This window comes from Stomoxys calcitrans, chromosome 1 (genome assembly GCF_963082655.1).
Source record: "Stomoxys calcitrans chromosome 1, idStoCalc2.1, whole genome shotgun sequence".
In the NCBI taxonomy this organism is placed as follows: domain Eukaryota; kingdom Metazoa; phylum Arthropoda; class Insecta; order Diptera; family Muscidae; genus Stomoxys; species Stomoxys calcitrans.
In genome coordinates, this window is record NC_081552.1 from 51,223,402 (window position 1) to 51,236,270 (window position 12,869).

The 12,869-nt window shown below is 31.1% G+C and overlaps 3 protein-coding genes across 15 annotated transcripts in view; 2 read left to right on the plus strand and 1 right to left on the minus strand.

Moving 5' to 3' along the window:
* Positions 1-12,869, plus strand: part of LOC106092620 (zinc finger and SCAN domain-containing protein 12) — a 190,266-nt gene that overhangs the window by 41,444 nt on the left and 135,953 nt on the right. For 3 of the 13 annotated variants that reach the window (XM_013259523.2, XM_013259522.2, XM_059366342.1), the window contains one exon: positions 12,714-12,849. The exons of 9 other annotated variants lie outside the window; for them this stretch is intronic. In XM_013259523.2, the coding sequence (XP_013114977.2) occupies positions 12,724-12,849 (126 nt within the window). In that variant the 5' untranslated portion in view covers positions 12,714-12,723. Of the gene's footprint in view, positions 1-2,665; positions 4,206-12,713; positions 12,850-12,869 lie in introns of those variants that run through there. One more of the 13 variants, XM_013259533.2, reaches the window with a different exon arrangement.
* LOC131996695 (uncharacterized) lies at positions 6,834-7,706 on the plus strand. Its single transcript, XM_059366436.1, has 2 exons — positions 6,834-6,961; positions 7,025-7,706. The coding sequence occupies exons 1-2, from the start codon at positions 6,910-6,912 to the stop codon at positions 7,519-7,521; spliced, it is 549 nt and encodes a 182-aa protein (XP_059222419.1). The 5' UTR covers positions 6,834-6,909; the 3' UTR covers positions 7,522-7,706.
* On the minus strand, positions 8,132-9,534 carry LOC131996693 (putative nuclease HARBI1). Its single transcript, XM_059366433.1, has 4 exons — positions 9,379-9,534; positions 9,187-9,323; positions 8,945-9,125; positions 8,132-8,894 (listed from the first exon to the last, which is right to left on the minus strand). Exons 1-4 carry the CDS (start codon positions 9,463-9,465, stop codon positions 8,241-8,243), a joined length of 1,059 nt encoding a protein of 352 aa, XP_059222416.1. The 5' UTR covers positions 9,466-9,534; the 3' UTR covers positions 8,132-8,240.

Sequence of the window (12,869 nt, forward strand, 5' to 3'; positions counted from 1 at the left end):
TAAAGGAATATTTGAATAAACATTACAAGAAACTACAACAATAATATTTAAAAAATAATCATAAGAATATTTAATGTACAAAAGCAACAAAAATATAAATGAAAACAAAAGCAACACAAATATAAAATATGAACAATACTGATATAAGAAAATATCAAAAAAAAGTAAAAAAAAATTACAAAAAACATAAACGAAACTTCAAAATGCACAAAGTTTCAAATTACAAAAATTTCAATAAAACAATTTTTACAAGAATAAAAAGTAAAAATTCAAAATCAATAAATTTTAACAAAAAAATTTCAAAAAAAAAAATATAAGAAAAAAATAAATTAAAAACAAAATATATTAGAAAAATTAATTTAGTTATAAAATAATAACTAAAAATTAAAAAAAAATAAATATAAAAAGCGTACAAAATTAAAATTGTTAAAAGAATTAACAATTTAATATAAATAAAAGAGTGCAAACTAAAAATGAATGAAAAAAAATAATAATTAAAAAAAAAAAACAAAAATAATAAATCAAGAATTGAAAAAAATAAAGAATTAAAAAAGAGAATAAGAAAAACGAAACATAATATAAATTTAAAAAAGCTGTAAAAACATAAATAAAACAAAACTTCAAAATGTGCAAAATTTCAAATCAAAATTTATGAAAAAAAAAAATTAAAACAATAAAACAAAAATCTATCAATTAAAAACCAATAAATTCAAAAAACCGAAAAATGTTTAAAATTAATAAAAACTATGAAATAAAAAAAAAACAAAAAACTAAAAAAAAAAAACAAAAAACAAAAATTGAGAAAAAATAAAAAAATACAAAAATTGAAAAAAAAAAAAATTAAAAATTAAAAAAAAATAATAAGAATAAGAAAAGTAAATAAAGAAAAATTATCAAAAAATAAAAATTTAATAAAATAAAGAACAAAAAAATTTTCAAATAAAAAATTAAAAACCAAAAATAAAAAAATGTAAAAAATAAAAATTAAAAATATATAAAAAATCGAAAAAAAAAAATTAAAAAAATAAACAATAAAATAAAAAAATATAAAATTAAATGAATTAATTAAAAATATAAAATTAAATTTAATAAAAAAAAATTAATAAAACAATAAATAAAAATTAAAAAAAAAATTAAATAAATATAAAATAAACAAATATTACCAAAAGTAAATAAAAATTAAAAAAACAAATAAAAAAAATTTTGTTTGTTTCTCTTTCGAGACGAGCTGAATGATCGCAGATGCAAAATGGAAAAGGAAAGCCAAAGATAGCAACACACACCAACCACCAAATGGGACGCGTTTCGTCTTTGGTTAGAAGACTTTTCAACCATATTAGGTGTGATGGCTTCAAGGGCCGTGCGTTGGTATGTTGTATGTGAATCGTATTAATAGCGAAAACGCATCTATGATACAATTACCACATTAACCAAGCTCGACAACCCTGCTTATTAGCTGTACTCTTTCCAATGCATTTATTTTTGTGTAATGGCAGACATTCTGTCTGTGGTAAATTACACTTTCTTCCGTACCACACATGATATAGTTCATCTGTTGGAAATTGTATTGATGGCTTCGAACGCTAAGACAACGGCAATGGCTCTCGCTGTTGCTCCGTGTGGCCGGGCTCTGCCGAATTTTTCATTTTTCAAGTTTTTGCCTGCTAGGGCGAGATCATTAGATCATCATTTTGCGCAAAACGTGAACATTTTTTTTCTATAGGAAATTAGCTGAAACTAAATTTAATAAAAAATAGAAATTAAATTTAACAAAACAAATTTTCTTAAGATTCCATTGCAGGGTATTTTTATATAGACCATTTCGTTTAATGCTATTAAAAAGAACTTTTAAAAGTAAGGCAAAATGTGTGATTTTGATCAAAAGCATTTGACCGGCTTTCTGTAACGCGATTTCTGATTTGCCAGAATCACCAAAAACGGAAATTTGTCAAATGGATCACGGTGCTTTGCATACCAGCCCATCTAGTGTAGGTTGCAAAGCATTTGAACAGGGCTCTTGATTCACAAGCGCAATAGAAAACAAGTAGAATCTTACTTCCCTTATTCAAATCCCACTTATCCAGCAATGCCAGTAGCAATAAATTAGTTGAAAAAATTAAAATAATAAAGAAAAGATGAAAAAAAATTTAAAAGTTAAAAGATGAAAAAAAATAAAAAGTTGAAACAAAAAAGAAATAAAATATAAAAAAAAAATTATAAATAGTCAAAAGATTAAAAAAGGAAATAAAAATAATAGAAAAAAGTAAAGAATTACAAAAAAAAAGAATAAAAAATTAGAAATAGAAATAGAAATTTCAAATAAAATAATCCGAAAACAAATCCTACTGACGAGTTTGGCGAAATCAGTCAAATGCTATTACAAAGCAAAACACATTTTCTGCCTAACTTTAAAAAAGGGTTTTTTGTGATCTATTTGTAATAGAAACATATAAACCCACGGTCTGCAGCCAGACAATATCCGATTGTACCAAAAAAAAAACTAAAAACAAATTAAAAAACATAAATAAATAAAAGGTTTTGTCTTTCGCAAGCTTTTGTGAAGATTGTTTGTTTGGAGAAACTATGGCCCTTTGTTATGGTTGTTTTAATCATCTGCCGATTCTTTCCTACCTGTTTTTCACTAATTATTTTTGTTAAACTATAGGTTATCAACATACACAAATATAAGCATCTTAAACGTATTTGCTTGCAATGTTGGGGTCACATTCGAGAGTTTTGTAAATTCCAAATGTCTATTGCTCGTGCTCAGTTAAAACTTGTAGAAATTGTACCAATGTCCAACGATAATATGGAGGATTTAGAGGAAGATGAAGAATTCATAAACATAGATAACAATACCGAAAATGCCGAAAGGCAGGAGGTCTATGAAGCAAGGAATGCAGAGAGAAATGGCACAGAATTGAGTTTAAATTTGTCCATGGGACAAAGGGAGGAAAATGAGTTTCATAATGTTGACAAAGCTTCTATGAGTGAGGAGGTAATTATATTATCCGAAAATACTTGCTCTGCTGCAGGTCAAACGCCGTGTCTTCAATTTGCTACAGTAAAGCAGGAGCATATTTCCACTGATGAAGAGCTTACTTTAGACGATGTATCCTCCATGACAAAGTATCAGGATTTAGAAAAATCCTTTCATTCCAGAAACTTTGAAACAAATTCTCACATTATGGCTTCCAGTAATGAAAATGATAAAATTGATATAACTGTCTCCATAAAGCAGGAAGTTGAAGAAAACGCAAATATATCGGATGAGCAAAATGATGAGGCTACGAAGGAATCTGAGCAACTGATAACAGTTAAAGAAGGTGATATTGTCATGGAGTCAGAGTTTATACCAGACCACCACAATCAAATGATATCAAGAATACCTGCCTTAGGAAAATCTTCTCTAAACAAAGGCCATGAGGACAATAACAAAGATTTTAGTTCTTTGGCAAAATCATCCGACTTGATGTCCATTGCAGCTTATTATAAATATGAACTTATATATTTTGACCCGGACTTTGATAAATTGGAGGCCAAATTGTTAGTCCACAACCCATGTTGCCTCTGCGCTAAAGTGTTTGCATCATTAAAGGATTTGGCCTATCATTTCCGTTTCCACCATCCCAAAGCGGAAATGTTTGTTACTTGCTGTAGTCGTAGCTTTAAGCAAATTGCGGTTCTGAAGAAGCATTTAAGGGACGAACACTCTCAAGTTCAACGTTTGAACTTAGCCGTATGTCATCTATGTAAAGCTTTTTCTGGTACTAAAGAAGAAATCGATAAACACATTAAAATCAGACATCAGCCTAAGTTCATTACATGCCGTTTGTGCACCAAAACGTTTACAAATAAAAACGCATTTGAAAGGCACTATCTTAAATTCCATAGTAGCACACAGAAGTATTTGGCATTAGGGGAAAACCTGAAATACAAGCCAACTTAAATTCCATCAACTGTATTTTATGTTCATTAGCAATATTAAGTCATATTTTTGTCTTGCATAAAAAGGAAAAGAGAGAAGAAATTTAAAATAAAGAAATTATGTTTTTAAAAGAAGCCCACACTACACTTTACCAATCAGTGACAATTTATAGTTTGAGGTCAGCAATTCATTATTTCTATAACAGTACAGAGGGTAAAATTTATGAATTGGACGTTTTTGAACTTTCTTTAAAAAACTGTCGACATTTTTTTTTTTATAAAATTTACCCCGAATTTGTTTTTAAATATTATTAATAAGGATATGCAATCAAATATGAAATAGTAAAACAAATAATATAAACAAGTAAAAGCGTGCTAAGTTCGGCCGGGCCGAATCTTATATACCCTCCACCATGGATCGCATTTGTCGGGTTCTTTTCCCGACATCTCTTCTTAGGCAAAAAAAGGATATAAGAAAAGATTTGCTCTGCTATTAGAGCGATATCAAGATATGGTCCGGTTTGGACCACAATTAAATTATATGTTGGAGACCTGTGTAAAATGTCAGCCAATTCGAAAAAGAATTGCGCCCTTTGTGGGCTCAAGAAGTAAAATAGAGAGACCGATTTATATGGGAGCTGTAACGGGCTATAGACAGATTCAGACCATAATAAACACGTATGTTGATAGTCATGAGAGGATCTGTCGTACAAAATTTCAGGCAAATCGGATAATAATTGCGACCTCTAGAGACTCAAGAAGTCCAGATCCCAGATCGGTTTATATGACAGCTATATCAGGTTATGAACCGACTTGTACTATATTTGACATAGTTGTTGAAAGTAACAATAAAAAACGTCTTGCGAAATTTCAGCCAAATCAGATAGGAATTGCGGCCTCTAGAAGCTCAAGAAGTCAAGTCCCCACATCTGTTTATATGACAGCTATATCAGGTTATGAACGGATTTGAACCATATTTGGCACAGTTGTTGGATATCATAACAAAATACTACGTGCCAAAATTCATTCAAATTGGATAAGAATTGCGCCCTCTAGAGGCTCAAGAAGTCAAGACCCAAGATCGGTTTATATGGCAGCTATATCAGGTTATGGACTGATTTGAACCATACTTGGCACAGTTGTTGGATATAAAAACAAAACAAGTCGTGCAAAATTTCATTCCAATCGGATAAGAATTGCGCGCTCTAGAGGCTCAAGAAGTCAAGACCCAAGATCGGTTTATATGACAGCTACATAAGGTTATGGACCGATTTGAACCATACTTGGCACAGTTGTTGGATATCGTAACAAAACACGTCGTGCAAAATTTCATTTCAATCGGATAAGAATTGCGCACTCTAGAGGCTCAAGAAGTCAAGACCCAAGATCGGTTTATATGGCAGCTATATCAAAACATGTACCGATATGGCCCATTTACAATACCAACCGACCTACACTAATAAGAAGTATTTGTGCAAAATTTCAAGCGGCTAGCTTTACACCTTCGGAAGTTAGCGTGCTTTCGACAGACAGACGGACGGACGGACGGACGGACATGGCTAGATCGACATAAAATTTCACGACGATCAAGTATATATATACTTTATGGGGTCTCAGACGAATATTTCGAGTAGTTACAATCAGAATGACGAAATTAGTATACCCCCCATCTTATGGTGGAGGGTATAAAAAGTAACAAAAGAAAATACAATATAAGTAAATAAAAAATTAAGAGAACATAAAAAAAATAAAAGAAAAATAAGTAAAAAATAAACCAAACAAATAAAAACCAGTAGGGAATGGCAAAAGTCGGGCGGTGCCGACTTTGTAATACCCTGCACCTACACTATAGGTACAAAATGGGAGCTATATCTTATTCTGAACCAATTTTGATGGACCTCGGCGGATGTTTTTCGAAGGGTTATTATCCGTATCCGTATCAAATTTCGTGCAAATATGTTCAAACTGTAATAACTACGGTTGACAAATGACAACATTATTGCAAATTACCCAAAATCTGATGAACATACATATGGGAGCTACATCTAAATCTGAACCGATTTTGCTCAAACTTCTTAGATATTGTGGTATCGAGGAAACTTTGGCAATATTGGTTAATAAATGCACTTGCAGTGGCTCTGGAAGTGAAAATTGGGTGATATACATATATGGCAGCTTAATCTAAATTTGGATCGGTTTGCATGGCATTCAATTCAGTCATAACAAACTCGGTTAATATTTTATCTAATAATTAACTTATGGTGATTTCGATTGTGAAAAAAAGTGCAGCATTTTTTCGACATGTTGCACTGAGATCGAAATTTTGTGTTCGATTCTCCAAAAAAGTGTAACCCCACCACCGGGTAAATGTTCGTTTGTAATGGTGTTGCCCACTGAAAGTGAAAAAATGCTGCATTTTCTACACCGTGGCTAGGCTAGGATGGAGAATGCCGCACTTTAAATCAGCTGCTATCATCTCATGTGCATGCCACCGTTCAAGCAAATTTTGGTTGAAAAGAAGAAGAAGAAAACAATTTGTAGAATGTTTGGCAAAATATTAAAAAGAAATACATAAAAAAAGGAAAAAGTAATCGCGTTTTATTTAGCTAACGGCATATTAGATGCATTGCTACATTTTACAGCATTATTTGGTTGAAATTACAATATACAGGCATATTAACATGTTCGATTGAAAATGTAAAAAGTGTAAAACTAATGGTGATTTCGATTCTGAAAAAAAATGTTACACTAATGTTGCACTCATAAGGGATAACATTTTGCAAATGCTGCCTTATCCCTCTCATAGTGTTACACTTTTTACATGTTCAATCGAACATGTTCCTGTTCATGAGCCTAACATAACAAGCAAAAAAAAAAAAAAAAAAAAAAAAATTGTCGAGTTTTCATTTGTAATAATTTTTTTTGTGATTTCGGGTGTGTATAAAATAAAAAACATAGGACGCGGAAGAATTGCAGGACAATATGGAAGAATTAGTGGACAAGGCAGAAAGTCCAAGTTACAAGCAAGTTAATTGTAAGTTTTTAAAAAGCTACAACGATGAAGAACTTTCCAATTTTATAATGTTTTTATTCCTAGTGTGGTCTGACGGCGACACCAGAATGCTGCTGGACTTATACGCCAAGTATTTGCCCCAAATTGGCCCCTTAGGGAAATTTAGAAATAAAAAAGAAATGTGGTCAAAAGTTGCGGAGAAGGTTGGAAATAAAAGTGCAAAACAGTGCGAAGAGCGCTATAAAACTGTTTTAAGACGGAAAAAATTGGCGGTGGAAAACAATAACACGTCGGGCTCAAAGAGGCAAAAAATTGACTTTGAAGAAGAGCTGTTCCAAATTTGCAATCTAGATGATTCAATTGAGCCGGAGATTCAAATAAGCAGCCAAAAAATTATTAAGCGGGAGCAGCGTGATATATTGGCAAGTACTTCCACGTCAAAGAAAAAGCAAAGTGTGCAGGATACTCTGCTTGAAATTGCAAAGCTTAATGAAGAGGCAAAAGAAAGGCGCCATAGAGAGAAAATGGAAGCGATTAAAGACATGAAGCAAAGTTTGGAGAGATTATTCCAACAAAAATGAATTTGCTGGGCAACAAAACAAAACAAAAATTTTAAAGACTTAAATGAATTTAATTCATATGTAGCATAAGATAAACGTATGTATAGTATATATGAGTACAACAAACACATACCTTAAAACAAAGTACAAATGAATTACTTTTTAAAATATTGACCTTAGGCTCAATAAAGTACGCATATTCTTGATCGTCTTGATGTTTTAGTAGATTTAGCCATGTCCGTCCGTCTGTCTGACAAAAGTACGCTTACTTTCGAAGAAGTTAAGCTGGGTACATGAAATTTTGCACAAATACTTCTTTTTAGTGTAGGTCGAATGGGACTGTGAATGAGCCAAATCGAACCGTGTTTAGACGAAGCCTCCATATCAACCGGTCTCGCGATTATACTTGTAAAGCGTCAAGAGGACGCGATTGTTATTTGGTTTGACGCAAATTTTGCACATGATTTTGTGATTTCCAACAACCCACAGTGGTCTAAACCGCAAAAATGTGTTAGACATTTGCTGAAGAGGACACATGCGTCAACCTGCCAGGGTCGTCGTATTCATTGGGCCGATCACGGTTGCTATACACTGACCACAGCTTGCCTATGAAACAATGAAAACTTTACAATTAATGAATTTATAAATATATTTAATTTATTTAATTTTAAAATTAAATTAGCCCATTTTATAAACGGGGTTTGAGAAAAAAAAAATCAAATACAAATTTTAAATAAAATTTAATTTCTTAATCCATATAAATAATCTTTTACTTCACTGCGTTTGCATTGTCCTAACTGGGTTGGCAAAATATCTCTCAGGTCCTCTCCCAAGGGGTCATCATTGTTATGGATTTCTGTATTTTCTATTTCGTCTTCATATAAGTCATTTCTATCAATGCAAATGTTGTGAAGAACACAACAGGCAATGATAAATTTTGCCATTGTTTCGACTTTGTGAAAATCTAAACGCATTAGTTGTCTAAATCGGCACTTTAGAACACCGAAAGCATTCTCAATTTTAACACGGGTTTGACAAAATTTTAAATTATAATTTCTTTCTGATTCGCTCAAATTACCATAGTCGCGATATGGAGTTAATAGATAATGCCTTAAAGGATAAGCAGAATCTCCTAGTAAATAATATTTCGGACAACACAAAGCAGGCAAATCTTTTGATATAAAAGACAGTTTCAATATCCTCGAATCGTGAATTTTGCTGGGTACTCCAGTATATACGTCAAGAAATTTTAATTTTGAATCACAAATTCCTTGCATGGTTATTGATACAGTGTCATGTCTGTTAGCATATGTAGACCGGATTTTGTGTTTGGGTGTCCTTATAGAGATGTAACTTCCATCTATGCAACCCAATACATTTGGAACTCCAGATATCTATAGTAAAAACAATAAGTTAAAATGCATAGAATCACATATTTGGCTACCTTTTCAAATTCTTTGGCGACATATTCCTTATCCTCGTTTGTGCTTGGAAATTTAATAACTTGTGGTGCCACATCATTCACCAAGAAATCCAAAACTTTATTTATACATGAGTGGGTTGTTGAAAGTGACAGGTCAAAGAGATTTGAGACTTCTCGTAATGTGGTCTTGTTTCCACTAAACCTATAAAAAACAAATTATGTGTCTTATTTTTTTCAGTTCGCATAATTTTCATAAATCTTACCACAAAAATAATAGTATTGAGGTTTCCGCAGATACTTGGTGTCTACCGCCTTGGTATGATCTTTCGCCGCAAGTTGTGGAAAACCTCTGGATTAAATCATTAGCACTATCCCGGCTAATACGTAAATTCGTCTTGAACTATACACAATTTTTTTTACAAATGTGACATATACTTTAGCAAGGAGCTACTTACTTCAATGTCCGAATAATTATGGATAACAGTTTGAACAAATTGTTTTACGCGATGTTTCTCATTTCGACCAAATAACACTGTAAACATCGCATCCTCATCTTCCGATGAAGAACTTTCCAACAATTCATCTAATATGCTATTAAATAAATAAAACACCTTCACTTTTTCCATTTTTGCTGACTTTTCCATTTAACAAATTTTGTCTTCTTCTTCTTCTGTTTAAACAAAAATTGCTTGGATGGAGGCTAACAGCTGATTTATGAGTGAAGTTACGCACAGTTTACCTAATTATATGCACGTTTGCGAATATGCTTAACACTCAGTGCACGCAGTTATTTTGGTGTATGTAACTATGAAATGATAGCAGCGAATTTAAAGTGTGACATTCTCCATGCTAGCCTAGTCACGGTGTAGAAAATGCAGCATTTTTTCACTTTCAGTAGGCAACCCCATTACATACGAACAGAAACCCGTTGGTGGGGTTACATTTTTTTGGAGAATCGAACACAAAATTTCGATCTCAGTGCAACATGTCGAAAAAATGCTGCACTTTTTTTCACAATCGAAATCACCATAAGAGAGGGATAAGGCAGCATTCCCAAAATGTTGTCCCGTATAAGTGCAACATTAGTGTAACATTTTTTTTCAGAATCGAAATCACATTTCAAGTGAAAAAATAAAGCAACACTTCTCTAATAAATATTATAAAAAATTAAATAACTTTAATATTTAGTATGAAGTTTGCTCCTCCTTTGTTATTTATGACCTAAAGCAAGGTTCTTCATAGTATTTGTTGCAATTGCCCTCCATTCACTTTGCACTTTTTCCCAAAATGTTTGTTCTAGTATAGCCCATAGATGCTTTATGTGGTATTGAGCAGGCCATTCTAATATTTCAATGTTATTTTCTTCAAAATATTTTTTACCGACCTTGCTCTTGTGCGTGGAATCGTTGTCTTGTTGAAAGATGAACTGCCCCAAGCCCATTTCCGCCGCACTGCTATAAAGATTTGCTTCCAAAATATTTACATAGTACTCGCCAGTCATTTTAGAGTCAATTTTTACGAGTCTGAGTCTTTTCTGATATTTTATACTTAGAACCCAAAGCTTTCAATTTCATCCCATTTTCGCGATCTTATACCACATATATTTTTGAGTTTCGGTAAAGGTCTTCATTTCGTAATATGGAATAAAAATGTTAGGTACTATGCTACAAATTATTCTTTTTTAATAACTTACCACAAATGTTTGTAAAAAGAATCAGGAATATATTATAAATTTCATGATGATATAAAACAACGCTCTTTATTATGTCGCGAAGACTTTTTTACACTACATTACTTTACATCAAAAACCTGAACGAACGAGTTTAAAAATTTTAATTGTTTATGGAAATAATTGAGGCACTCCAACAAATAACGAGACACTAAAAAAACAGTAAATAATACACGTAGAAGAAAATAATGAGGATTAATGAAGAAGGATACCACAACTGCACTTTATTTTGTCCGACAGTGTATATATTGGAGCTTTATTTACAATAAATCTGAACCGATTTCGATTTTGAGAAGATTGGTCAATAAATGCGCCTTTAGTGACTCTAGGGGTGAAAATCTGAACCGATTTTTATGAAATTCATCAGTAATGTCGAGAATCATTAGAAAATACTTCCTGCGAAATTTCGAGAGAATCTGTAAACAAATGACTATTTTGTTGCATTATTACCGCAAATCGAACGAACATATATATGGGAGCTATATCTAAATCTGAACCAATTTTTTTCAATTTCAATAGGCTACATCTCAAGGCCGAAAAACATGCCTGTACTAAATTTCAAGACGATCGAATGAAAATTGCGACCTGAAGGTGATTTTGAAATTTGTCTCCCACATCTGTTTATATGACAGCTATATCAGGTTATGAACGGATTTGAAACATATATATGGGAGCTATATCTAAATCTGAACCAATTTTTTTCAATTTCAATAGGCTACATCTCAAGGCCGAAAAACATGCCTGTACTAAATTTCAAGACGATCGAATGAAAATTGCGACCTGAAGGTGATTCTGAAATTTGTCTCCACAAATTTTTTTTCTATAAAAAAGTTGTCTCCACATATTTTTTTCTATAAAAAATTTGTCTCCACAAATTTTTTTCTATAAAAAGTTTGTCTCTACAGTTTTTTTTCTATAAAACATTTGTCTCCACAAATTTTTTTCTATAAAAAATTTGTCTCCACAAAATTTTTTCTATAAAAAATTTGTCTCCACAAAATTTTGTCTATAAAAAATTTGTCTCCACAAATTTTTTCTATAAAAAATTTGTCTTCACAAACTTTTTTCTATAAAAAATTTGTCTCCACAATTTTTTTTTCTATAAAAAATTTGTCTCCACAAATTTTTTTCTATAAAAAATTTGTCTCCACAAATTTTTTTCTATAAAAAATTTGTCTCCACAAATTTTTTTCTATAAAAAATTTGTCTCCACAAATTTTTTTCTATAAAAAATTTGTCTCCACAAATTTTTTTTCTATTAAAAAATTTGTCTCCACAAATTTTTTTCTATAAAAAAATTTGTCTCCACAAATTTTTTTCTATAAAAAAATTTGTCTCCACAAATTTTTTTCTATAAAAAAATTTGTCTCCACAAATTTTTTTCTATAAAAAAATTTGTCTCCACAAATTTTTTTCTATAAAAAAATTTGTCTCCACAAATTTTTTTCTATAAAAAAATTTGTCTCCACAAATTTTTTTCTATAAAAAAATTTGTCTCCACAAATTTTTTTCTATAAAAAAATTTGTCTCCACAAATTTTTTTCTATAAAAAAATTTGTCTCCACAAATTTTTTTCTATAAAAAAATTTGTCTCCACAAATTTTTTTCTATAAAAAAATTTGTCTCCACAAATTTTTTTCTATAAAAAAATTTGTCTCCACAATTTTTTTTCTATAAAAAAATTTGTCTCCACAAATTTTTTTCTATAAAAAAATTTGTCTCCACAAATTTTTTTCTATAAAAAAATTTGTCTCCACAAATTTTTTTCTATAAAAAAATTTGTCTCCACAAATTTTTTTCTAAAAAAAAATTTGTCTCCACAAATTTTTTTCTTTAAATAATTTGTCTCCACAAGTTTTTTTCTATAAAAGTTTTGTCTTTGGTGTTTAATAGTGTACTCAGTTTGTGTGAGTTCAGGTAATGGCATGTTCTATTCGAATTTTTTTTATTTTCTTGTTGCAAACCCCTTTATTTTTTTTTTCTAACTTAATAAATGCCTTCAAGATTTAACCAATTATTTCTTTCAAACATTCTTTTGCCTTTCCTCCTTCTTTTGTGAAGTTCTGAAACAATGAGCCGGGAAACGAAAATATGCCGTTTATGCATAGACACGTGCTATGAAAGCAAAAGTCTCTACGATGAAAATGGTCGGACCAACGACATGTATGATCTCGTCTGCAATTATTTGCACCCTACGGTAAGTGCAAAGAGTACTAA